Source organism: Furipterus horrens, unplaced genomic scaffold (genome assembly GCF_987537825.1).
Source record: "Furipterus horrens unplaced genomic scaffold, mFurHor1.1.pri manual_scaffold_4, whole genome shotgun sequence".
Taxonomy (NCBI): Eukaryota; Metazoa; Chordata; class Mammalia; order Chiroptera; family Furipteridae; genus Furipterus; species Furipterus horrens.
In genome coordinates this window covers 156,546,176-156,570,896 of record NW_028327174.1, presented here as the reverse complement: position 1 = coordinate 156,570,896, position 24,721 = coordinate 156,546,176, and the positions used below count along the sequence as shown (strand labels likewise).

The 24,721-nt window shown below is 36.7% G+C and overlaps 2 protein-coding genes across 2 annotated transcripts in view; one reads left to right on the top strand and one right to left on the bottom strand.

Annotated features, from left to right (window-relative positions):
• MAMDC2 (MAM domain containing 2) overlaps positions 1 to 24,721 on the bottom strand; it is a 136,398-nt gene that overhangs the window by 14,177 nt on the left and 97,500 nt on the right. Inside the window, exons 10-11 of the mRNA XM_090274167.1 lie at positions 11,325 to 11,418; positions 9,364 to 9,516 (exon numbers count right to left, since the gene is read on the bottom strand). Of these exons, the coding sequence (XP_090130293.1) occupies positions 9,364 to 9,516; positions 11,325 to 11,418 (247 nt within the window). The remainder of the gene's footprint in view (positions 1 to 9,363; positions 9,517 to 11,324; positions 11,419 to 24,721) is intronic.
• Positions 21,718 to 22,255, top strand: LOC150013142 (histone H3.3A-like). The gene has a single exon (XM_090275864.1). It carries the CDS (start codon positions 21,792 to 21,794, stop codon positions 22,200 to 22,202), a length of 411 nt encoding a protein of 136 aa, XP_090131990.1. The 5' UTR covers positions 21,718 to 21,791; the 3' UTR covers positions 22,203 to 22,255.

Genomic DNA, 24,721 nt, shown 5'->3' with positions numbered 1-24,721 from the left:
GCGGTTTGACGTTGTAGTCAACACCGGCAACTCCTGCGGCGCACCTGAAGCCAAGCTGTATTGACTTCGTCTTTCCCTTGGACCCTTCAGCTGCGAAGAGAGGGGGGGTCTGCTGCACGGGCAACAGCAGACCCTCCATATCACCCTGCCCAGGCTCTGTAGCTTCAGCTTCACTGGAGAGGACACTCCAGCGTCATCGCAAGATGTCGATTCAACACGGGAGGAGACAGATACCGTGTCACTCCCGAGTTGGACTGCACAGCCATTCTCGGCGGTGCAGATAGACTCTTAAGAAGCTACACCATCGTCTCTCGAGACGGACGGCTGCCGACGACGAGTTTAGAAAACATTGGTTTAAGGTCTACCAAACTACTAAGTCATTTTACTTGCAGTCATAGACCATGATTTTCTATTTATAAAAGCAGAAACAACATAAAACAATGAGTGCAAAAAAGTACCAGAGATGAATATAATATTTTATACAAGACTGACTAATTGTGAAAATAGTGATGCCATTCATTTCAATGGAGCTCATATAGTATCAAGCCTTTTCACAAATATAATCTCAGATAATCATCACAGCAACCATAAGAGATTAGCAGGACATCCATTGTTTTCTTTATTTTATGTATGAGGAGACCAAAGCTCAGAGAATTTATGTGACCATACTTCAAGTTATGCAGGCAGCAGGTGGCAGAGTCAGCTCACTCTTCATCCACTTGTCCTTCTACTAGACTACACCATGCTGTCCCTCAGCATTCAGAAGATTTATTGCATCTCCAGTTAGTAAGTCAGGAACTATAGTTCCCTTGGAATTGCTATATATGATGACATGTTGATTTTAATAGGCACACAATAAATTGTCATATCTATCTGGTGGCTTTTCTGAGCCTTTTTATTTAATGGCTCTGTATTTACCGACCAGCTAATGTAGTTGTCTATAAAACAGCTTTGAATGCCTCTCCTCTTTCTATTTTCTTCTTGTGTATGTTTTCCAAGTAAAAATTGATATGCTTTAAGGATGGGGAGTGAAAAGGTAGAATGCAGTCTACAAGTACAGGTATATCCTTGGAAAGTCCCAGAATGCATTGCATTCCAAAAGGATTCTGTTAACACTAACACCAAACAAATACCTCCCAGTCATCAAGGACAAAGATACTATGTTGCTGGTCCAGAGTTTGAACCTATTACTATACTTTACTAATGTATAGGATAGGAAGTTCTGCCATTTTTGTATCCTGCCATTATTTTACTGCTTGTATTTGAAAAAGAGACATAAAAAAAAATTAGGACTAAATGCAAAAATAGGACTAAATCAACAAAGCAGGCAATAGGAGGTCCTTTTTTTTTAATGTAATTTCATTATTGTTTAAACTGTACATCTATTCACAGACAAGTATGCTATCACTATCTCAGGATCCATACAGAGAACACTTAAAATTCCCTTGAATGAGTTTCAGTGCTTTAATATTTAAAATGTGTATGTGCTTTAGCTGATTTATAAGATCCTGTCTACTTGCAGAATCCTATAAATCTATGAACTGTTAGTAATTTGTTGAGTCAATTAAATTTTTCTTATCATTTTAGACTATATCCCCCATTGACAAGAAATTCCAGCGACATTCATCTAAGCAACATTACATTTACTATGTCAATCACTTTAAAAAATATGAGGTGATTTTCAAGTGGTTTTCATGATAATTAAATAAAAAAGACATTTGTAGTACTTTATTACTATGATAGTTGTCCCCAATATTTATTACTCAAGAGTGAGAGTTATAAAGAGAAAGAAGGAGAAAATTACATAGTCTCAGGAAGTTTATAGCCAAAGGCAGTGTAAATGTAAATTTTAGTACTCTCCTCATACTACCCCTTGCCAAAGAATAGAATACCATACAGTAACTAATAATCTTAGATACAGCAATACCTTGGGTAGAACAGTCAGAAATATCAACAAAAGAACACAGTTGAAAGAAGTCAGAGACACAAAGATTTCATACAAAACACTATGATTGGTTGGTTGCAGTACAGAAGAAAAGAATAAATGCCTTCAAATTTTGAGTAGCATAATAATCATGTTCTTAAAAAAAATTATACTAAAAAATGTAACACCAAAGACATCTCCTTCTAGTTATGCTGAGTAATTTGTAGCAGACATATATTTCTGCTGAGAAAAATTAGAAAAAAAAAATATATATATACATTTTTTAAAAAGACAACCTATTTTGAATCTATAAGAGAGCTTCCTAAGCAGCAAGGAGTTGAGAAGCCAAGACCCCCAGGGAAAAGTAAGGTCAATGAAGTGAGTTTAACATTCCTCAAACTGCATTTCACCTTAGGAAATTTGCCTATTTGGTCCAGAAGCTAAGCAGAGAGCAGCAAATAAGAGGCAGAGAAACCAACAGATCTTATTGGGCTGGGATGACAATAACTGAAATTCAGGGCAACCCAAGCAGTCAGGGCTTGAGAGCCAAGTTTTGTGAGAAAAAAGAGGTAAGAAAAGTGACCCCATTACTTGACAATTTTCTACTGAGGCATGTGCCAAATTCTTAAGCTTTAGAGGGCAAGGGGCAAGAAGACAAATGCACAATGAAGTACAGTTTTCAGCCATCTCATCACCTACAGGGACAAAAATTAAAGTTTAGGACATACTAAAGAGAAGGTTTCCTAATAAAAGCAGAGGTCAATTCAGCAAACAGAAGAGCAACACCACCACCAGTAAGTTCAGTCCTGATTGGACTGAGGCACCTGCTTTACTCAAGAATAGGCTGAATCTTCTCTGGAGGAAAATATATCACCAAGAGTTCCATAACATTTTACTCAAAATGTCCAGTACTCAATCAGAATACAATATATTTCAAGAAATAAAGCCAAAGTGGGGAAAACAGACAACAGAAGCAGAATTACATGTGACAAAGGTATGAAGTTATCACTTAAGGACTATGAAATAATTATGATTAATAATTAACTATGAGCATTTAGTAATATGTGATAATAAGAAATAGATGACAAGATGGAGAATTTCACCAAAAAACTTGAATCTCGGATGGAGGTGTAGACAGACACGCTGCGTCTCCTTCCACAACTAAGAAAGAATACAACTACCTCAAAACTAGAAACAACAAGAAGTTCCAGAAAATCAAACTGCATGGAAGTCCAGCAAACAAAGATATAAAAAAGAGGGGCGGAGCTGGGGTGGAGAGGACGTGGTGTGGTGGCGGCAGCAGCAGGCTGGCAGAAAGCTCAGTCACATGTTTTAAAGTCAGGAGGGAGCATTCCCAGCTCCTTACCAGACCTAGCAGCTGAGGGTCCTAGCACCAGGGAAAATCAAGCCTCATTGCTTCTGACTATGCAGACCAGTGGGGGTTGGGGCAGAGGCGGAAACTGCCAGTCTCTCAGCAGAGTCTACTTGTTTAAAGGGCCCCCATGGTCCTAGACTGTCTGCAGACCCACCCACTCTGGGAATGATGGCCAGGGCAGCAGCCAGAGAGGCGCCAGTCCAGTGTGGAAGTGGGAGAGGTGCCTAGAAAAAGGGCGAGTGCTGGGCAGGTGGCATTGTTCTCTCCTGGACCCTTCCCCCACATACAGCGCCAGAACGTGGTGAAACAGGTCACCCTGTACTGACGAATCCCTAAGGCTCCGCCCCTTATAACGTAACAGGAGTGACAGCTCTACCTGGGACATGGAGAAAAACAAACACAGGAGCCTGTCAGAATGAGGAGACAGAGAAGTATGGCCCAAAAGGGAAAACAGATCAAGGTTCCAGTGGGAAAACTAAGCGATGACGAGATAGCCAACCTAACAGATGAGGAGATGGACAACCTAACAGACACAGAATTCAAAACAATGGTGATAAAGATGCTCACAGTCTTGACAGATGTGCTTGAGTATGACAAATGCATAAGGGAAGAAGTGAAGGCTATGCTAACTGAAACAGGAAAATCTACACAAAACCAGTGTTGAAGGGAAGGAAACTGGGGTTCAAATCAATGATTTGGAACATAAGGAAGAAAAAAACAGTCAACCAGTGCAGAATGAGGAAGTAAGAATTGAAAAAAATGAGGAAAGCTTCCCACATTTTGTGAAGGGGATGGACATAAAGTTCTGAGAAGTATGGAGGGTCCCAGAGGGGACCACACCAGAATGCATCATGATTGAGATGCCAAAGGTGAAAGATAAAGAGAGAGTCCTGGGGGCAGCAAGAGAGAGGCAGAGAGTTGCTCATCAGCTGATTTCTCAGAGGGGCCACGCACTTTGCAGGCAGGAAGGGACTGGTAAGCAGTATTCAATGTGATGAAAGGCAACCTGCAACCAGGACTACTCTATCCAGCAAGGCTTATCATTTGGAATGGAAGGGCTGATGAAGTGCTTCCCACACAAGGTAAATCTAAAGGAGTTCATCATCACCAAGCCATTATTATATGAAATGTTAAAGGGACTTACTTAAGAAAAAGAAGATCAAAACTATGAACACTAAAATGACAACAAAGTCACAACTATCAACAACTGAACCTAAAAAATAAAAACAAAATCCTACTAAGCAAACCAGAATAGGAACAAAATCATAGCTATGGGGCTCATTTGGAGGGTTATCAGCTGTGTGGGGGGAGGAGGAGCAATGGGGATATGGTGCAGGAATTAAGAAGCATAATCGGTTGGTACAAAATAGACAGGGGGAAGTTAAGAATAATATAGGAAAGGGTGAAGCCAAAGAACTTATATGCATGACCCATGGAGATGAACTAAAGGGGGTGATATTGCTGGAGGGAAGGGGGGTACTGGGCAGAGGGGAGCAAAAGGGAAAAATAATTGGAACTACTGTAACAACATAATCAATAAAATATACTTAAAAAAATAAAGAACTTGAATCTATAAAAAAATAACACACCAGGGGAGGCGTGTGAAGTTTTTGGAATGACAGAGTAAGAACCTCTGAAAATCTGTTTCTCTCTATAAGCTATGAGAACACTAGCAAAAAATGTAGTCAAATAGACTCTTTTGGAATTCTGGAAATTAACGAAAGGCATGTACAACATAGGGGTATTTATTCAAGAAAAATGAATAAATCTGTCTAAGAATGGTTAACTTTTAACTTGCTCCAATCCCATATTTACCTTTTCTACCCTCAGATGGAGTTAAAAACCAAGAACTCTACAACTAAGGTATCTGTGAAGAGCAGTAGCTTACAGCCACTTTGGAGAGGCAGAACAGGTATACAGTGCACCAACACCTTATGCCCAGAAAATTGTCATTTTTGATCTGTTTGGCAGCTCACTGAAATGCCCCATTCTCAAGGCTTGTCTTTATTTATCCTGACTGAGGTAAACCTTACTCTATGTGAAAAGTCTTATCTCCAGGGCATTTGTTAAAAATAATCAGTTAAACAATTATTGAATATTGCAACTGCTTGAGATGATATGAACAATTGAAGCTGACCAAAATTTTTTAAAGAAAAAACAATTAGGGAACAGGATGTCTGTAGGTGGCTTTGCAATGCTCCAAAACATTCTTGGCAGTCTAGAAAACCATATACATGTGCAGAGCTGTGCCCATACCCAGGAGAGAACTGAGAAGGTCTTAATCTAGCACCTCTGGCTCTGCGCAAGCAAGAAGTGAAGAGTCAGGCAGAGTTGTAAACTGCCTGCTGGACCTTCAAAAACACTCGCCAACACAAACAGAGAGCACCTTTGCAAGAGCTACAAGACATGTTGGTTCAGGGTATTTAAGGAAAATCTCTTTTCAATCATTAGTTGATGATTAAGCTAACTGACCATATTCTTCAGTGGCCACACACAACGAATAATCCAGACTCTATATAATTCATCCAAGAAAGTCCCCAAACAAGCAAACAGCATTGATAACAACATCAACAAAACAACAAAAAGCAACCACAAAAATATCCTGGGTGGAACTGCCACATTATTTTAAATGTTCAGTTTTCAACAAAAAATTATAAAACATACAAAGAAACAGGAGACTATGGCCAATGCACAGGAAAAAAGGCAATCATAGAAACTCTAAGGAAGCCCAGACACTGAACTTACAGACAAACACTTTAAGTCAACTATTACACATTTGTTCAAAGAATTAAAAGAAATAATGTCTAGGCTATTTTTAAAAGTATGAAAAAGATGTATCACCAAATAGAGGGTATTATTAAAAAGAGAATTTTTTTTTTTTTTAGAGAACCAACTAGAAATGATGAATTTAAAAAGTACAGTAACTGAAATGAAATATTCACATGAGAGACTTAGGGGCATAATGGAACTAGCGGATAAAAGAATCAGTAAACTTGAAGTCAAGATTGGTAGAATGTGTTTTTTTTTTTTTTAAAGATCCAATTATATGTTGTCACCAAGAGAGACACACTTTAAATTCAAAGACACAAATAGGTTGAAAATGAAAACTTGGGAAAAAATATAGTATTTGCACAGTACCCAGGAGAGAAGTGGAATGGCTATAATAAAATCAGACTAAATGGACATTAAACAATGAAATACCACTTCCTACCCACCCGAAAGGCTACAGTTAAAAACAGAAAATAGGTTTTGGTATGTATATGGAGAAACTGGAACCCTCACACACTGCTTGTGGGGCTGTAAAATGGTGTGGCTGCTTTAGAGAATAGTCTGGCCATTCCTCAAATGGTTAAATATATAGTTATCATATGATCCAATAATTCTACTCCTGGGTATAAACCCCCAATAAATAAAAATATATCTACACAAAAACATGTACACAAATAACATATCATTATTATTCACAATAGCCAAAAAAGTAGAAACAACCAAAATGTTTATCAACTGATGCACGCATAAACAAAATGTGGTTTTTCCATACATTGGAACATAATCACAATGAAACCAAATGAAGTACAGATTCATACTACAACATGGACGAAATCTGAAAAAATAAGTGAAAAGATAAGTCACAAAAAACCACATGATTTCATTCATCTTAAAGGTCCAGAATAAGCAAATCCATAGAGCAAGGACAGCAAGAGTTGGGGGAAGGAATGAGAGTGATTGCTAATGGGTACAAGATGGTTTCTTTTAGAGGTGGTAAAAACGTTCTGGAATTAGATAATGGTGATGGCTGTACCAGTTTGTGAACATACTAAATACCAGTTAATTGTACACTTTATAATAGTGAATTGTATATGTATTCTATCTTAATAAAACTAGTATTTTAAAAATATCAGCTAGTGGGAGGAGGGGAGGTTATGGGGTGGAGGGATGCGCAAAACAGGAAAAGGACTCATGGACATGGACGATAGTGTGGAGATTCCTGGGGGGAGGGCGGATAAGGGGACTAAGAGGTAATGTAAAAAAAATACACTAAATATCAAATAATAAAAAATTAATTAATTTAATTAAAAGGTAAATAAAAATAAACCAATGGAAATTCTAGAACTGAAAGGTAGAATTACCAAAATTTAAAAAAATCAATCAATGAGTTTATAATATACTGGACACAGTTAAAAGATTTTCAAACTAAAAAGTAGGTCAACAAAAAGTGTCCAGACTGAAAAATAGAGAGCAAGAAGAAAGAAAATATTTGTAGCAGAGTATAAAGGATATATAATACAAGGTGAGAACTTTTCACGTATATGTAATTGAAATCTCGGGAAGAGAGAAGATAGAATGGGGTAGAGGCAATATGTGACAAGATAAAGGTCAAAGGTTTTTGAAAACTGATGAAAGACCTCAACCTACAGATTAAGGAAGTTTAATGGACCCCAAATACAATAAGTGCAAAGAAGACTACACACATGCATCTCATTCTAAGACACATAAAGAGAAAATATTAAAAGCATCCAGAGAATAAATGTACACTTTCAAAGGGACAACTATATGACCAACAACTGACTCAATAGAAGTGATAGAAGCCAGAAAACAACTAAATGGTAGTTTTAAATGTCTAATTTAAAAAATTAATGATCAAGTTAGAATTCTATTCTCAGCAAAAATACCCTTCAGATGTAGAGGAAAAATAAAGACATTCCCAGACAAACAAAAACTGAGTGAATTCATCATTAGCAGATTTACACCAAAGAAACAAAAAAACTAAATATAGAAGAAAATACTGGTATAATAAAATTACTTCCTATGAAAGAAAACAATTCAAAAGACGAACATGGAAATACAGAAAGGAATGAAGACTAATGTAAAGGGGGAATATGTGAATAAATATAAAAGAATACCAACCCAGTAATATCTTCTGGGGTTTAAAATATGTAGGAATAAAACATAGGACAAATAGTATAGCAACCTTTAAAAGAATAAGACAATAAAATACTAGTAGAATAATAAGGAAGTAAATATTAGTCCAAATGTGTTAATAATTACATAAAATATTAATGATCCAAATAACTCCAATTAAAAGACAAGATTGTGGGACTGGACAAAATATAAAACTCAACTTGCCACATACAAGAGCCATACTATACATTAAAAAGGTATACAGAAAGTTTGAAAGCTTAAAGATGAAGAAAGAAACATAAACACTAGAAACATGGAGCTGGTGAAGCAATGACAATATCATTCAAAGCAAACTTGAAAATAAGAAGCATTACTTATAAGGGAACATTTCTTAATAATAGAATGGCTTATTCACCAGGAAGTTATAATAATTATAAATTTGCATATGCCTAATACTATAGGTCCAAAATAGTATATACAGGCAAGAAATGATGGAACTACAAGGAGAAACAAATGAATTCACAATTATAATGGGAAAGTGGATACTGAATACTGTAGATTGAAAATATCAGTAAAAATATAGAAAATATGAACATGATTATGAGCTAGATTCAATCAACATGTATATAGACCACTACACTCAACAACAACAAAATACACATTATTTTCTGATACACATAGGACATTTACCTAAATTGACTATATGTTGGATAATAAAGTATCTCACCTAATTACAAAGAATGGAAACATTAAGGGTGTGAAGAACAGATGAGCTTTCCATCTCTCTTCGGGAGGAGTCAGACATGCGCGTCTCCTCCCCCGTCTGCCAGTAATTTTCTGTACTAGGCTTCAGCGCTTGCTCCAGTTTAGAGCATCATTTTTAAAAAAACTTTTGCTACTCTCTTTTTTAAGCTACTTCTAATTAAATTATCTTCATGTGCATATCTTTGTAAGCCCACTTCACTTTGCAGCAAGATACATAAGCAACATAATAAATGGAAAGAACAATTTTAAATGCGCATATTTATCCCATGTGTGTAGAATCACATTTGTAGTATATTTTAGATACAAGACATAGATTAGCACATTTCAAAATGCAGTAACTACCCCTAAATGCTATTTTAGATTTCCTTAGGAAAAGGCACCACGTGGCATAACTCACCTACCCCAGTAGTGTGATCTCCCTTTGGACCTGTGTAGGAGGTGGGAGTTTCTCCCCTCTTCCTATGCCAGCTACTCCGGTTTCTTCTCTCCTGAGTAAACGCACATTCATCCTGTTCGAAAGTACACTCTCCAGGTGGAGATGAAAGCTTCTCTGCAAGGAAATAGCCAGTGTTGCAATTAATGAGACACTTTCAATGGATGTGTATTCCATGCCTCTCTGATAGCCTGCTCTGCGTGGATGTGTCATTGGGCCATATACCATGCAGATAAAGAGGGCGCCCCCCAACCCCAGGCCACCCAACAGCGCACCAGCTGTTGCCTCTAGCTAGAGCCTAGACATCACCATGGGTCCTGCCATTAGAAGCAGAGAACAATCAGAAATCTAGATTCAAAAGTATTGGTCTACTTTGAGAAAGGAACTTTCTGACTTCTGAATTTTTTCATGTGAATGCATTTACAAACTCTGTAAATTGTAGGTACATTGCCTTTATGGAAATATGGAAAATAATAAAATGCACAATGCAGGAGCTATTTTCAGAAATCCAGGAGTGAAGAGAGTTGCTCTGGAGGAGGGGAAAATGTGAGAGAACTAAATGTGCTTCTAGAGGCATAGCTTAATTTATGTGGAGCAGATTACTCAATCTTTCTGTGCCTCAGCATTCTTATCTGTAATGTAGAGATATTAATTATGAGATGATATATGTAAAGTTTTTAGAACACGAGTTGTCAATAAATATTAGCTAAATTAATATTAAAATTTGGTGTTTTTCTACTTGAAAACTTACTTTTCATTTCTAAAAACAAATTTCATGTCTTGGATGCTAGCTTCAATAACTCTAATAATTATTATCATTAGAATGGTGCCACCTCCCAACTTACTGGGGACTTCTCCTTTGGCTGAACTTGGTTGTACCATCTACATTCAGACTCTTAGCAAATTTCTCTAATAAATAGGCTGTATTTCATATCTCTTGCATGATAATTATTTTACTTCATTTTCTTTTACTTGCAGTACAAGCTAATAAAGCCTCATTCCCTTTTCTACACCATGAATGTAGAAATTTTGATCTTGTCCTTTGATTTGTCTTAGCAGTGCCCTGCAAGTCAAGTGACTAAAAACAAATTGTCTTTTAATTAAATAAACATGGAGATTATTCTCCAGTGCCAGACTGCTATCACCATTGGCTTGTGTGTTAAAGAAATGGATACTCCATGATTGAAGATGCAGTGGTAATTAGCAGGTACAGACCAATGATCTGTATTGAGGTGTCCATCCTTTTTCTCATTACACATAAGGCCCAACACAGAGCCACCACCTTTATTTAGTCACTATCATCAACGCTTGGTCCATTGTTCTGTTGTCATTTAATTCACTTAGAACTTGTTTGTTTTATTATCATTTTAAAATTACAGGATGGGGCAAAAGTAGGTTCACAGTTGTGAATATGAGGAAGTTTATTATTGTATTATTGTTTATTAATTATTGAATTGTTTTCCATACAAACAACTGTAAACCTAGTTCTGCCCAACCCTGTATATGTTTAATATACTATATGCATAATAACAATTTCATTACTATTGCTTAAAAAATCTGTATTTGTGTAAGACAATGACAGTAAAAATATCAATACTAGTTATAATAGGAGGTACTTGTTTTTAAAGCACTGTTTTGTGCCAGGTCCTAGGCTAGAGAACTTCTATGTATCATACCCAGTATTCAGGTAGGTATTACTACCTCTCTTACAAATGAAGATACAGGGGTCAAGTCATAAGGACAAAGTCACACATTGTATTTGAATCTTCATTTCTAAATTCCACAGCTCTGTAGAAAGGCACTTCTGGCAAGAAAAGCAAAGGACAGACTAGCACAGATTAAGGGTATGTTGTATGTTCTTAAAGAAATAAGAAATGTCATGTATAGTCCAGGAAGACAGCGAGCTGAAATGATGGCTCTCTTACCTGGTGACGAGCAGCTTCCCAATTCCAGTGTAATGTCATCCAGGGCTATAAGTCCACAGTCCCAGAAACTTTTGCATAGGCTCATGAAAACCACCTGCGATTGATAAAAATAAAACTATAAATTCTGTTGACTGAAAATGGGAAACTTACAACCTGGGATTTACTTAGCCCAACAGGTGTGCATAAACAAACGGCAGACAGCTCTTCATTGTCCATATGAACAACAGATCACAGTGGCATGAGTAATGGTGAACCATTTACATGTGAGTTCTATTAATTTTTAAAGCAGAGTCAATCTCATGAAATTAGTTTGTATTCTTTAAAGAGCTGAGAGTGGGAAGAAAGAGGTTAAATGGGTGGCAAAATAAAACCCATTAAGTTTTAAATATTTTCCCCAGATAATCTATAAAGTACATACAGAACTGATGGTATTGCAAACATTTTTTACAAAATGTTGATTTTTTTTTTTTTTTTTGAAATTGACTTTCTGGTACTGTGCTTCGCTCATATTGTGAATGAAGTCCCAGTGATTTGCCATCTGGGAACTTATGTTCCATTCTTGACCCCCCCCAAAATATCTATGATCTTGGATGGTATTGCTAATAAACACAGTTATTTCACCAGACCAAACATTTTTTACTGTTGTATGTAAAGGAAAAAAATCTAAATCATAAATTATTAAATTCATTCTGCAACAGAGGAAAAAAATCTTGGGTTTGTTTTCATTAGGCCAATTTAAAGTCTTCTTTTCAAAACATTTAGATTTCCACTGTACTTTGTGGTTTACAAAGTTGCTTGTCATGTATAACCTCATGTTTAATTAGGACAAGGTTATTCGATCCATGTTTAATATCTCAAATCCAAGTCTTAACTTAAGGACAAAGGAAGATATAACAGAAGCTAAAACAAATGATAAATAATGAGAACAACTGATTTTTTAGGTAACAATAGTCATGGGTTATATCTTAAATTCATCTGCATTATCAGTAGGATCCCTTAGTTCTTTGATGATGCCAGCCATCAGAACATAGAATTTCTTTAAAAAGGAATTTAAAAAATCACTTGGCAGTTTACTAGTATGCAAAATATAAAATGTCTTAAGCTAAAATCTTCAGCATAATTACTAATTGAAGATGTGTGAAAGTTTACTTGGACTATACTTATACCATTTTAAATTATAAAAAGGATAGTTTTGAGATGTGACAATATATAACTATATAAATTTAAGGGGAAAAACCCTCTTAATTTTCTTGTCTTTAGAGATTCTAGAGAGTCTGCAAATTATCTGAACATGTAAAATATTTCACTTGCAGCATTTATGCCTAGGAATGTATTTGCAAAGCAAAGGTCTGTGTCTTCAAACCTAAATGCAGTTATATTTTATTAGAAGTTTTTATTGGTTTATGATAAGAAATTGTAAACTGTCTTATAATTTATTTAATTAATTATGCTACAGAGAGTAGAAGTATTGAGTTCCTATCCTTTTGGAGGCTTTAAAGTTTTATTTTTCACAAGAATAGTGAAAAGTACTTTTCAAAATAAATCTGTGGTCATGAAATGATTCATCATTACCTGGATAAGAGTCGAATATTTGGCATGTAAATGTATTCTAAAGAGAAGAAGTATTAACATGCTTTCATGTTACTACAGCTTTATTTCATAATGACCATAAAACCAAACAAATGAAACAATCCAAAAAATTCAAAACTATAGGAAATAAACTGTGTTACCACAATCTAAGAAATTGGCAATCATTACCTCTGATAGCTTGTAGATATTATTTAATAATACAGAAATATGTTACTTTCATAGTGTGAAGTGGATAAAAGCTGGTTATAATAAGTAAAATAAGATAAAATATCTAAAAAGTACATGGAAAAAAATCTTGAAAACTGACCAAATTCATAACAATTATGTTAGGCTCATGAAATGAGGAGTAGTAAAGAGAATTTCCCCTTATTTTCTAAACATTCTATAATTTTGTTATATTTATAATTTTTTTAAAAAAGAAAAAGAAGTCAGGATATCTATAATTAAGATGTGGAATGAGTATATGCTTCCTTGATTGGCATTGTTTATTATGATAGTCACTAGGAAATGTGGCTATTTAACTTAAAATTAAGTAAAATGCATTTCTTCAGTCACACTAGTCACATGTCAGGTGCTCAATAGTCACATAGTGCCAGTGGCCAACTGAATTGGACACAGCAGATACATAAGATTTCCTCATCGCAGAAAGTTCCATTGGATAGAACTTCCTGGCTCCTTTTGCACATTCCAAACAATTTGTGACCTGCCACAGTGAGTTTAGTGAAATGCTAAAGATGTTCTGGACAACCGTAGGCCACTAGATTGTTCTTATCTTAGAACTCTGTCCACATGTAGAATGCCACATGTTGTTCTGTCTGTTGAAAGGTCCACAGTCAGCTATGGACTAGATTCAGACTATGGCCTCAAACCTCAGATCTGTTTGGTAGTTGTCTATAAGCTTTCCAACACACAAAAGAAACACAAGATCAACTTGTTTGGTTGAACACATTGGATTTTCCACCCTGATATTAATAATGCTGAAAATGGCAGCTCCTATTCTTGTCCCAACATCTTACATTGTGAGGGCTACTTGAAGTAGAAAGGTTATTTAGGGTAGTTTGTGGCATAACAAGCTGATGATGAGGCCTGGTTGACACAGGACAGAGGGAAAGCCAAACATCTTGGTCTGTTCTTAAGAACTCTGTCCCTGGATCCAGTTAAGAATGTGACAAGAATGGAATCGGCCATAGTCTAAATTCTTGAGGAATTAATCCCTTGTTTATTTATAGATCTCTTTTTAAAAAAGAGTGTTTATTTCATTTTAGGCAGTATTTCAAAGCAAGTGGGATATCTCTAAAGACAAGGGGGAAATCTAGGCACCTTCAGTGTATATTAATATCTACTTGAGAGGGGAGAAAAGGGGGAACAAAGTAAAATGATATCCCATAGACAGGTGTTCCTGATTTTATGCAAATCTCAATTTATTTCAGTGTACTAAAGATTCCAGTTTTTAGGTACTAGTGACATTTGAACATTTTTGTTTGATAGAGAATATTCATTGTTGAGGAATCTTACCCAGACTAACTTTGGAAGCACAAACAGGCAATGAATGGAGAGCTATAGAAACTGCTTTGCAAATACTTTTAAATAGTCAAGTAGGATCAACAATATTACTTACTTTTTATTATTCTAAAAGTAGACATACATGCTCATATTTCTACAGCAGGGTGTTCCAGTCTTAGCACTTTTGATATTTTGGTCCAGATAATTCTTTGTTGCTGGGGATTTCTCTATGCATTGTAGACTGTTAAACAGCAATCCTGGTCTCTACCCACTAGATACCAATACCACGCCAAGTCATAAGAATCCAAACTGTCTTCAGACATTATCAAATGTCCCTTGGGGAGTAGGGGTAAAATTTCCTCTGGCTGAGACTCACTGGTCAAAGGTGGTAGAACACTGCTGTGTGAATTATAAAACCCCACTTACTAAATTCCTATTCCGTGTTCTCCCTGTGCTGGGCCCTTTCAGATCAGTTACCTCACTCTCAGATTCACTGCCAATTTCAGCCTATTTATTCTCCCAGGTCAGAATCAGACAGCTGTTTACATTTTAAAAGTGGACTAGATTGGGTTAGTTTTCTCTCCTGGACATCATCACTGGGTGGTGGTTCAAATAAGGAATGAAATACCCTCAAGCCTAGAAACAGAAGTCAAAGGAGTAAAAAGCAAGTGAGATGCATTAACCCTCCAACTAAATAATCATCCCTGAGATTATCAGGGCTTTACTGCTCTGATTTCCTGCTTCAGAAAACTGCACAGTGTCAAGCAGCAATAGAATTTTCTGTTTTCATCTTTCTCCCTCTTGAGAAAGAATGAGCCACTCCTTTAAAACAACATCGTTCTAAAATGTAACTGAGCAAAGTTTCCTCAGAGTATACAATTTTAACTCTTTATAAGATTGTTTTTTTTTTCTTTCTTTTTTTTTGTTGAGGGAGGTAGAAATTCAAGCTTTGCAGGGAGCTGTGGAATATACACACACAAAACTTTGTAGTGCAATTATAAAGAATCATGTGTGTTAAAGAACTAAACACTGGCTGTATTAACTGGTTTTTCACTTCTCCCCCCCCCCCCCACTGTCTTTTAAAGTAGTTTCCATAGCCTGCTGCAGAGACATAGTTGGCCAGGTTGTTGGGTTAGTCCACTACCACCTACTTTTCCAACTGAATAGCCCAAGTTAGGCCTATAATTAGCATATGAATGATAGTTTCCAGAAATGGCCTCTGTCTTTATATAGGAACATTTCAGTCCTATGCCAACAATACCATAAATTACCCACGTTAAAAAAAGTGAACCTAGTTAGGCCCTTATTACAAGCAGTGGACCTCAACAATTTACCAGAGGGTTGATTCTAGATTAAATTTAACTTTTTGTCTGATGAGGTTAAAATCCATTGAAATCACTTGCACAGATACATTTGGATATGGCAACAATGGAGTAGGTGGAATAATTATTCACAAAATGACTATAATCCTATTAGTGAACTTCCAGAGCTTTTCATAAAGATGCTATTGACACAATTGCAGGATATATTATATAATGCAATTGCATGTATTTAACTATTTGACAATACATTGTAATAGAATTTAAAAAGTAGAAAAACACAAAGCAAAACAAAACAAAAATTCAAATATTAAGACACTTGACTAAAGGGACAAAATTTTCACAAATCCCTAAAGATAGGATGAGTGGAGCTTAGCTAGGAAAATGAGTATGAGACTTTAGCATTTTTAGAATCACAGCCATGTTTTGGGAAATAGTTGCTAAATTGTAACTACATGCCTCCTGCAGATACTATATTTAGTCTTCAGAAGCCACAAAAGACAGAATGACATGTGTTTTTAAATTTCTTTAGCTGACCAACACGTTTTTCTTAAATGACCCATCTGTTCTTTTCTTTTTAAAGTCCCATCTGATTTAATTTAACTTCTGGCTTTGACGAGCAACAAAGATTGAGCCCCTTCTAGTTTCTCCCAGCAAAAATCTTTCTGCTCACAGGAACCTTCCATTCTTGGGTAGAAGGCATGCTTTGGTAGACTTGCAGATAAATAGCAAAGTTTTTCCATTGCTATTTTGCTGGTTAACATCCAGATTAATATCTGGTTAGTATCCAAATCTCTCAACTCACTGATTTAAGAAATCTACATTGTTTTTAAAATCTTTTGGTCACTGTGAAGGGAGGGAAGGTTCCAGAAGAGACATCAGAATCAGTCATTTTTTAGAAGGAGGAATGAGGAAAGGGCCTGTTATATAAGCTCAAGGTCACACGATAGCCAGCTGCAGACCCAGGCATGAAACACAGAGCATATTTCATCATCCCAACCTGCTCATTTTCTCCTTTTGCTTTAGGTATTTTAAAATATGATTCTGAAAGGCTTGAAACTTCCCAATTAATAGCAGTGAACCAAACACGTCTTTGACCTGTGTTTAAAACTAGCTTCCTGTCATTTTGCCTTCTGTCTGTTTATAAAGAAATTGGTCACCTGGCACCAGATCATGGCTGAATGTCAGGACTGGCGGATGCTGTAACCTCTCCTCTCCATAGCAGGTGTGCCCTCACCTCAGTGATGTCCTTCTCTCTCTTAGCTGATGACCTTACCTCCTGCTCCACACTGAGAATTTGAGTCCATAGGAAAGAACCCCCTCAAATCCCAACAGCTGCACCTACAACCTTATCTACATTTGTACCCGTTTTCACTTTCTTTCCTTTGTTTTGGGAGCAAGGTCTCCCTGATTGCCAAGTTCATGTTCTTCTTACTGTGAGACACAGATACCTAATCCCACAGAATTAATATTGAGGATCCAAGTGGAAAATAAACATGAAAAGCCTTTGAAAAAATGAACATGAGACAAAGGTAAGATGGTATCATTTTTAGTGTTTTAGAGGCTAATTCCACACCCTAATAATAAGGACATTATTATATCTAATTATCTCATAAACCTTTCATTATCATTGAAGGAAATTAGATATGAATGCTTTCCTGCTTTTTAATAACCTCCTCAGGGAGCATGTGGCCTTAAAAAAACGTTGGATGGACATACAATGTGGTTTATCTCTAGCCCACCGGTGGCCCTTAGGGAAGGCCCCTGGCCAAATGCTTTCCTGACTAATGTAATGTATTGTAATGTAATGTAATGTAATGTAATAACCAATTTAATTTTCAAGTCCAAGGATAGACTTCATAATACACAACTGTTGTGGTGGCTCACTTGGATGGAGATATAAAAATGTCACTACTCCCAGAAGACAGACAGAAAGCAATCAATAAACAACAAAAGAGGAAGATTCCAGGTCTTCGTCTTGATCCTCAAGAGCTCATTCTTGCCCTCAATGAATTTCTCCAGGATTAGGAGAAGACAGCAGATAATTTCAGCAGTGCCCTCCTAATACCCAAACAGGAATGCTGACTTTGCTCTACCCATGTCTGAGACATAGAGAGAGTTGTTGGTCATGATTTCACTTATCCCAGGGCAAAGTTAGATCCTTGACTTGATGAAGAGCTGTGATTCAAGCTTACATAACACTAGAGCCTTATTAGCTATGCCACAACTCATTTAACCAACCCCTACTGACAGATAACTGGGCAGTTCCCAATTTCTCAATATGACAACCATTGCTGAGATGAATTTTGCTAGGTAAATCTTTGTGCATAACCATTATTACTTCCTTATGATAAACCCCCTAGAAGTACAATTGTTATGGCAAAAGGTATGTATGGTAGGGGGCTTTCTTGCTGATGCATGTAACTGAATTGTCATATAGAAATATTATATTAATTTATCTTTACAGTAGAGATTATGAGGATCTTTATTTCCTTGCATCCTCATCTCTCCAGGGTAATATATATACATAAAAGATGTATTTATATATGATATATTGAAGTATTCATTTATATAACTCATATGTATATATATATGTATATACATATATGTAGTCTAATGAAACTTATTTTTAATTAATAAAAATAATAATACAAGTAGTATACAGCATGAACACAGCTATTAATACAAACATCACACTCCAGAGTATTATATTTTAAAACTATTTTTATCCATTTGATAGACAAATGTGCTATTATATTTTTTATTATAAATGAGGTTGGATATGTTTGAGTATTTATGTTCCAGTAGTATTTATATACTTTTATTTGCCTATATATATGTATCCATTGCCCACTTTCCTATTGCTTAGTTCACCTTTTGCTTATTGATTAGAGTAAGTTTATATATTAGCTGCATTGTTTGTCATGTATGCAATTTTTCTTTTCTTGACATTGACATTTACCTTTCAGATATGTTTACTTGGCAATCCTTATTTGGAGAACGAAACTAAAGGAGAACCAAATGCCTTGGTTTGAAGACTGAGGTGAAATAGGCAGGCCACAAATAGTAATGGACTGTTGAGCACTGTATAGATACATGTGTAATCTGACATTGAACAGAAAATAGAAGCTAACGGCCCATCAGCAGTAAGGTGGCAGATGCCATAGAGAGTTGATTTGTGGACTCTCTGGAGAGAGACTTCTATTAGAGGCATATTCTGAAAAGGCAGAGCAGAAAATAGCCAGAGAAGTCCTACAAGAGAAGGAGAAAAAGACGGGGATATCTATGCAAAAGGAAATAAGATATTCTTCCCAGGTTAGAGAGTCTTTATTAATGTGTGAATTTCCAATTTCTCAGTTAGTGATTTGAGCTTCTAGAAAACTAGAAGATCTCTAGAGAATCTCAGTGTGAGTAGCGAAACTAACATTGTCTCATCCAAAAAATTTGGGCAAAGAACCTCTAAAAATGCAATCATTTTAAGGCTGAGAAAAACAGGATTAGAAGGTTAGAAGTGCAGTGAAAGGCGGTGCTTTCAGATTTCAAACAACCCTTGGAATAAAATATTGGCTTAATTAAGCTTATTAATAAAAATGTGGGGGGAAAATGTCTATTCTGTCTTTTCAGATATCTCCATGGTACTGGGAGGAAAATATGGTAACCAGCAATTTCCCATGGAGTTGTTTCCTCGGGAACGCCATAGAAGAATGTGGCAACACAAGCACTATGCCCGTGTAGGCTGTGTTAACAGCTACCAGTTGTGCCAATCAGTCTTTCCAGTCACTTCCCAGGAGCTGGCAAGAAATGCAGAAGCCCTCAAAAAATACCCAAAGGAAATGAACAAGAATAAAACCTAGGGTATCTCAATCCTGCCCTTTTCATCTTTAAAGTAGAATTCCTGGACTGACAACAGACACTGAGGGTAGCTTGAAAAACTCAAGAGTATGCTCATTTTCCATACTTAGCCTCTCCATTCATTTTCACATTAAAACTTATTCCACATTAACAGTATAATATTCCATGCTCTGTGTATGGAGCCACCCTATCCTGTTCTATATGTACTGATTATCTTGTCAGCAATTAATGATCTTGCTATTTCTAATTGTACTCAGCTGCCCTGCTTTTGTTGTGCTTGGGCACCTCTTACTCAGTGTTCCCAGACATCATGAAATGTGACAGGAAATTTATCTCCTCTCATGTATCTTGCCTACACATTGGTTCACTGGTTCCTTAATCCCTTTATAGCCAAGTATCTCGTTATTAAATAGCCACCTATTTATAGGTCTCTACAGAAACTTACTAGACCTGCTTTTCTATGTGATGAACTTCCAAGTATTACCTTTAAAAATTTCAGAACCCTAAATATTTTACATCTAGTCACATATTCATTATTAAAGGGCAAAGTTAAAAGGAAGGTTTTAGAAGCAGAAATCCAAATCAAACACTTAAATTTTATTGATTTTTTTTTTTTTTTGCTAAAAGGAGATACTTTTAAGAGGAACAAAGAAATAGAGAAAGCTATCCACAAGAACTGTGCTGCACAATATTAAAATACAGTTCCCGATGTTAAGGTGCCTAAAAATAAAATGGGAGGTAGAAGAGACATAGCAGTCCTTAAAAGAGGTCCTTGTTTCACAGAGAGGCGACATGACATTCTGATCTACATAGTTAATACCAGAGTCAAGACTTGAAGTCAAGTCTTCCTGTTCTAGGCATAGGATCCATTATTATACAAATCTCATTCTAACAAGTAAAACGCAAGTTAATGACTGATAATAGGTTCAAAGAAAAAGGGGCACTAGAGATGGACTTTGAGAGAAGGATGGGATTGACTCAGGCATGATGATTCCTGCAGCAAGATCAATGGGGTCAACCCGTTGAGGGAGCACTGTAGGGAGGAAGGCAGCGGTCAGAGGCAAGGGTTTGGGGGATGAGAAACCGCATGGGAGCATAGATGGTAACTGAGGATGCATCTTTCAAAACTTTGAAGACTACAGGAATGGACTAGGGGGGTAGTTTAAATGGGCATGAAAGTGAAAGGAAGATTTATTGTTCACTTGTGTGACAAACATGTTGACAGGGTGCACAGGACTAATGGAGACTGAAGAGAGGGAATAATTTACGAAATAAGATCCTAGAGAAGGAAGGAGGTGAGATTAGATGTATAGATGGGTTGGATTGTTTTGTCAGACTCATCAGGCAACAAAGAGAGGCAGGCGAGGATTCAGTGAGGAAGAGAATAGAAGAGGCTTGTGCTGAGTGTCTTCAGTCTTTTGGGCAGGAGGTCACATCCTAAGAATGAGGCAGGGACAACCAAGTTGGAAACCTGTGAATGAAAGTGGATCTGAACATCTGGGTAGGGAATGAGGTGAAATGTCTAACAAGGCTTTACCAGCAGCATGAAGGGAACAGAGGAGATTCATTAGTCTCACTTCCTCCAGCTGTGCTGAGAAGAGGGGCGTATTTAGGGTTAGGGTGTTGGGTTGGGGCAGGAGTAGGGGGTGATGAAAGGAGCTGCCAGGATTTCCAGGGTTAAGTGGACCAAGGTGGAAGAAGCCAGAAGGACCTGGAGGTGCAGAGAGTGCCATGTGCAAGTGAGCACATCATTGATCACAAGCATAGAATGGAGATGGGAGAAACTGTGTTGGGGGGACAGGGAAAGGATCAGGAAAACTTAGAGGGCTGGCAAGATCTCACATTAGTCTTCAGGTATAGGAAAATGGCATGATGTAAAGAATGGTTGGTTTTTCCAAAGGGAAAAGTCACAGTTTTGATTTTGATAAATATAATTATAAAAAGGCCCAAACCAAACATGGCCTGTAAATATCTATGTGTGTCTTTGTATCCACGCCAGCAGGATATTCTTGCTTTTAAGTGTTTGCACAGAAATTTCTCACAGAACTGATCATCACTCAGATGTTGGGCTATAAGGGGTTATGTTTTAAATAACCCAAAGGCAGTGTTCGCAGCCACCATCACTCTCTAACGCCAGCGCCTCCTTCAGCTCACAGAGCTCCAGCCGAAGGAAAAGGGGGGTAACTAAAGAGGTCTCTCTATCATGGCTCGTACAAAGCAGACTGCCCGCAAATCCACCAGTGGTAAAGCACCGAGGAAGCAACTGGCTACCAAAGCTGCTCGCAAGAGTGCGCCCTCTACTGGAGGGGTGAAGAAACCTCATCGTTACAGGCCTGGTACTGTGGCACTCCGTGAAATTAGACGTTATCTGAAGTCCACTGAACTTCTGATTCGCAAACTTCCCTTCCAGCGTCTGGTGCGAGAAATTGCTCAGGACTTCAAAACAGATCTGCGCTTCCAGAGCACAGCTATTGGTGCTTTGCAGGAGGCAAGTGAAGCCTATCTGGTTGGCCTTTTCAAAGACACCAACCTGTGTGCTATCCATGACAAATGTGTAACAATTATGCCAAAATACATCCAGCTAGCACGCGGCATATGTGGAGAACGTGCTTAAGAGTCCACTATGATGGGAAACATTTCATTCTTTAAAAAAAAAAAAAAAAATTCTCCTGTTATTGGTAGTTCTGAACGTTAGATATTTTTTTCCCGTGGGGTCAAAAAGTACCTAAGTATATGATTGCAAGTGGAAAATAGGGGACAGAAATCAGGTATTGGCAGTTTTTCCATTTTCATTTGTGTGTGAATTTTTTTAATATAAATGCGGGGACATAAAGCATTAATGCAAGTCAAGATGTTTCAGTGAACAAGTTTCAGCAGTTCAACTTTATAACGATATAAATAAACCTGTTAAATTTTTCTGGACAATGCCAGCATTTGGATTTTTTTAAAACAAGTAAATTTCTTATTGATGGCAACTAAATGGTGTTTGTAGCATTTTTATCATACAGTAGATTGCATCTATTCGCAATACTTTTCTGAGTTGTCCTACATGCAAGTACATGTTTTTAATGTTGTCTGTCTTCTGTGCTGTTCCTGTAAGTTTGCTATTAAAATACATTAAACTATAAAAATAAATAAATAAATAAATAACCCAAAGGCAGAAACGTTTACTCTTCCTTCTTCTTTTGATGGATTTATGTTATTCTTCCTTGACATCAACACATCCTTTTTGACAGCTCAGTTTTCTTTCTTATTTCCTGAGTACGCACTCTGTTCCAGAAATTATGTTTGCATTAGAAATAAATAAATAAGTATGACATGGATATTTGCTCTCCACAGGCTTACAGTCTGATTAATGTAAATAGGTAGGTAAAAAGACAACTTCAATATAATGCATTAAATGCTATGATAGTAGAATACTGCTAAAAGGGGATACATAAGACAGGGGTTCTGTGTCAAGTGCTTTGAAGGAACTGCCCCCTTAAACATGGTTCTTTCATGTGGCACTCACCAGAGTTTCTCCTATGCTATTCTGCATTGTGAATCTTCATGTGTGTATGTGGAAGAATAGAAATCTAGTATGCAAAATTTCCCCAGCTCATTTAACTACAGGACATTTTTTCAATGGAACAACTCAAGATATTTGTACCCCATGGGACATACCCTGAGAAGGGCTAATGTAAGGTTCTTGCCTAATGAAAAAAATGTATTTAAATTTTTTCAGATTGGTAAGATGAGGGTTTTCTCTAAAGTCATAATTGACTTTTAAAGTCTATATGTTTTTTCATCCTGCAATAGAGTAAAGATGTAGACTTAGAAGAGTTTACCATGAAGATTTTAATGACTGCACATCATTAAGTCAGACCTGGATGAAACAGAATGTCTGGTCATTCTCTCATTTATAGACCATTTAACATTTTTTTCCAAAATAAATATTTAATGAACAGAATATTGAGTTCCTCTCAGTGCTTCTAATTAACAGACCACTTAAAGATCTTTGTTAAAGGAAAAACTAACTTCAAGCCAGGAGTTATTACAGAACCTAATATATGCGCTACAGTGACCAACCATAATGGTAAACTAAGGATTTAAAGACACAAGACTAATGTTTGTGCTCCGTCATTATGGAATGTCCAAAAACAAGTCTGGAGTCTCTCCTGACATTTTGCTTTTATGGAAAAGCATTGTGGAGTGAATTGTTGCCTCTCCTCATTATCGTCTCTGATGTACTAAAGTCTCAAGGTAACTCAATTATCTGCTCTCTATTTAATAGTAATGTGCTAGAGAAGAACAGATCAGGAAAACCATTTTATGATACCCGCCTTTTCAAAATGTTTCCAAAACATTAAAAAATTATTTTGGGTTGTTTATGATTATGTAAAAGCAAACATTTCATTAAGAAAGTCTAGAACTATTAAAGATTTATCTCTGACTTGATTTTCAGTTTACAGAATACTTTACAACAAAAATCAAGGTGCATAAATACCCATGTATTAAAGAGATGTTGTCTATGGAACCTAATGAGGATGACGAGACAAAAATTCTTTTGTCTCTATCATTTATTTTTCTCTCTCTCTCTTTCCAGTTATATTTAATAAACGCTAACCATGGTGCCAGGTCCATGCTAAAGGCTTTACCTGATACATCGCATTTGATCTTCACCATAACCCTGTGAGGTAGGTACTACTAGTTACCCATTTGATATATGAAGAAAAGTGAGGCTCAGGAAGGTTATATAACCAGCCCAAACTATTAGGCATAAGTCGCACAGAACTCATACCCCAGTGCCTTATACATTATGCTCTATTTCCCTCTACCCCATAGCGTTCCTTCATCTGTACTGAACCACCTTGAATTTTGACCCCTTCTAGGAACCAAAGTTATTTCCAAAATAGAATAATTCATCATTAGTAATAAAGTCCTAGAAATTTTTAGGAATCTTGAAATAGGGCTGGGCTCCTATTCTCACCTGATTCTGTACTTCCCATGTTAGTCAGGAGAGGTCTGGGAGGCATAAAATTATAGTGTAACAGAGAGAAAAAGGTGAAGGGACTAAGAAGTACAATACAGTCATGAAGATGTAAAGTACAGCACAGGGAATACAGTCAATAACATTGTAATAACTGTGTATGG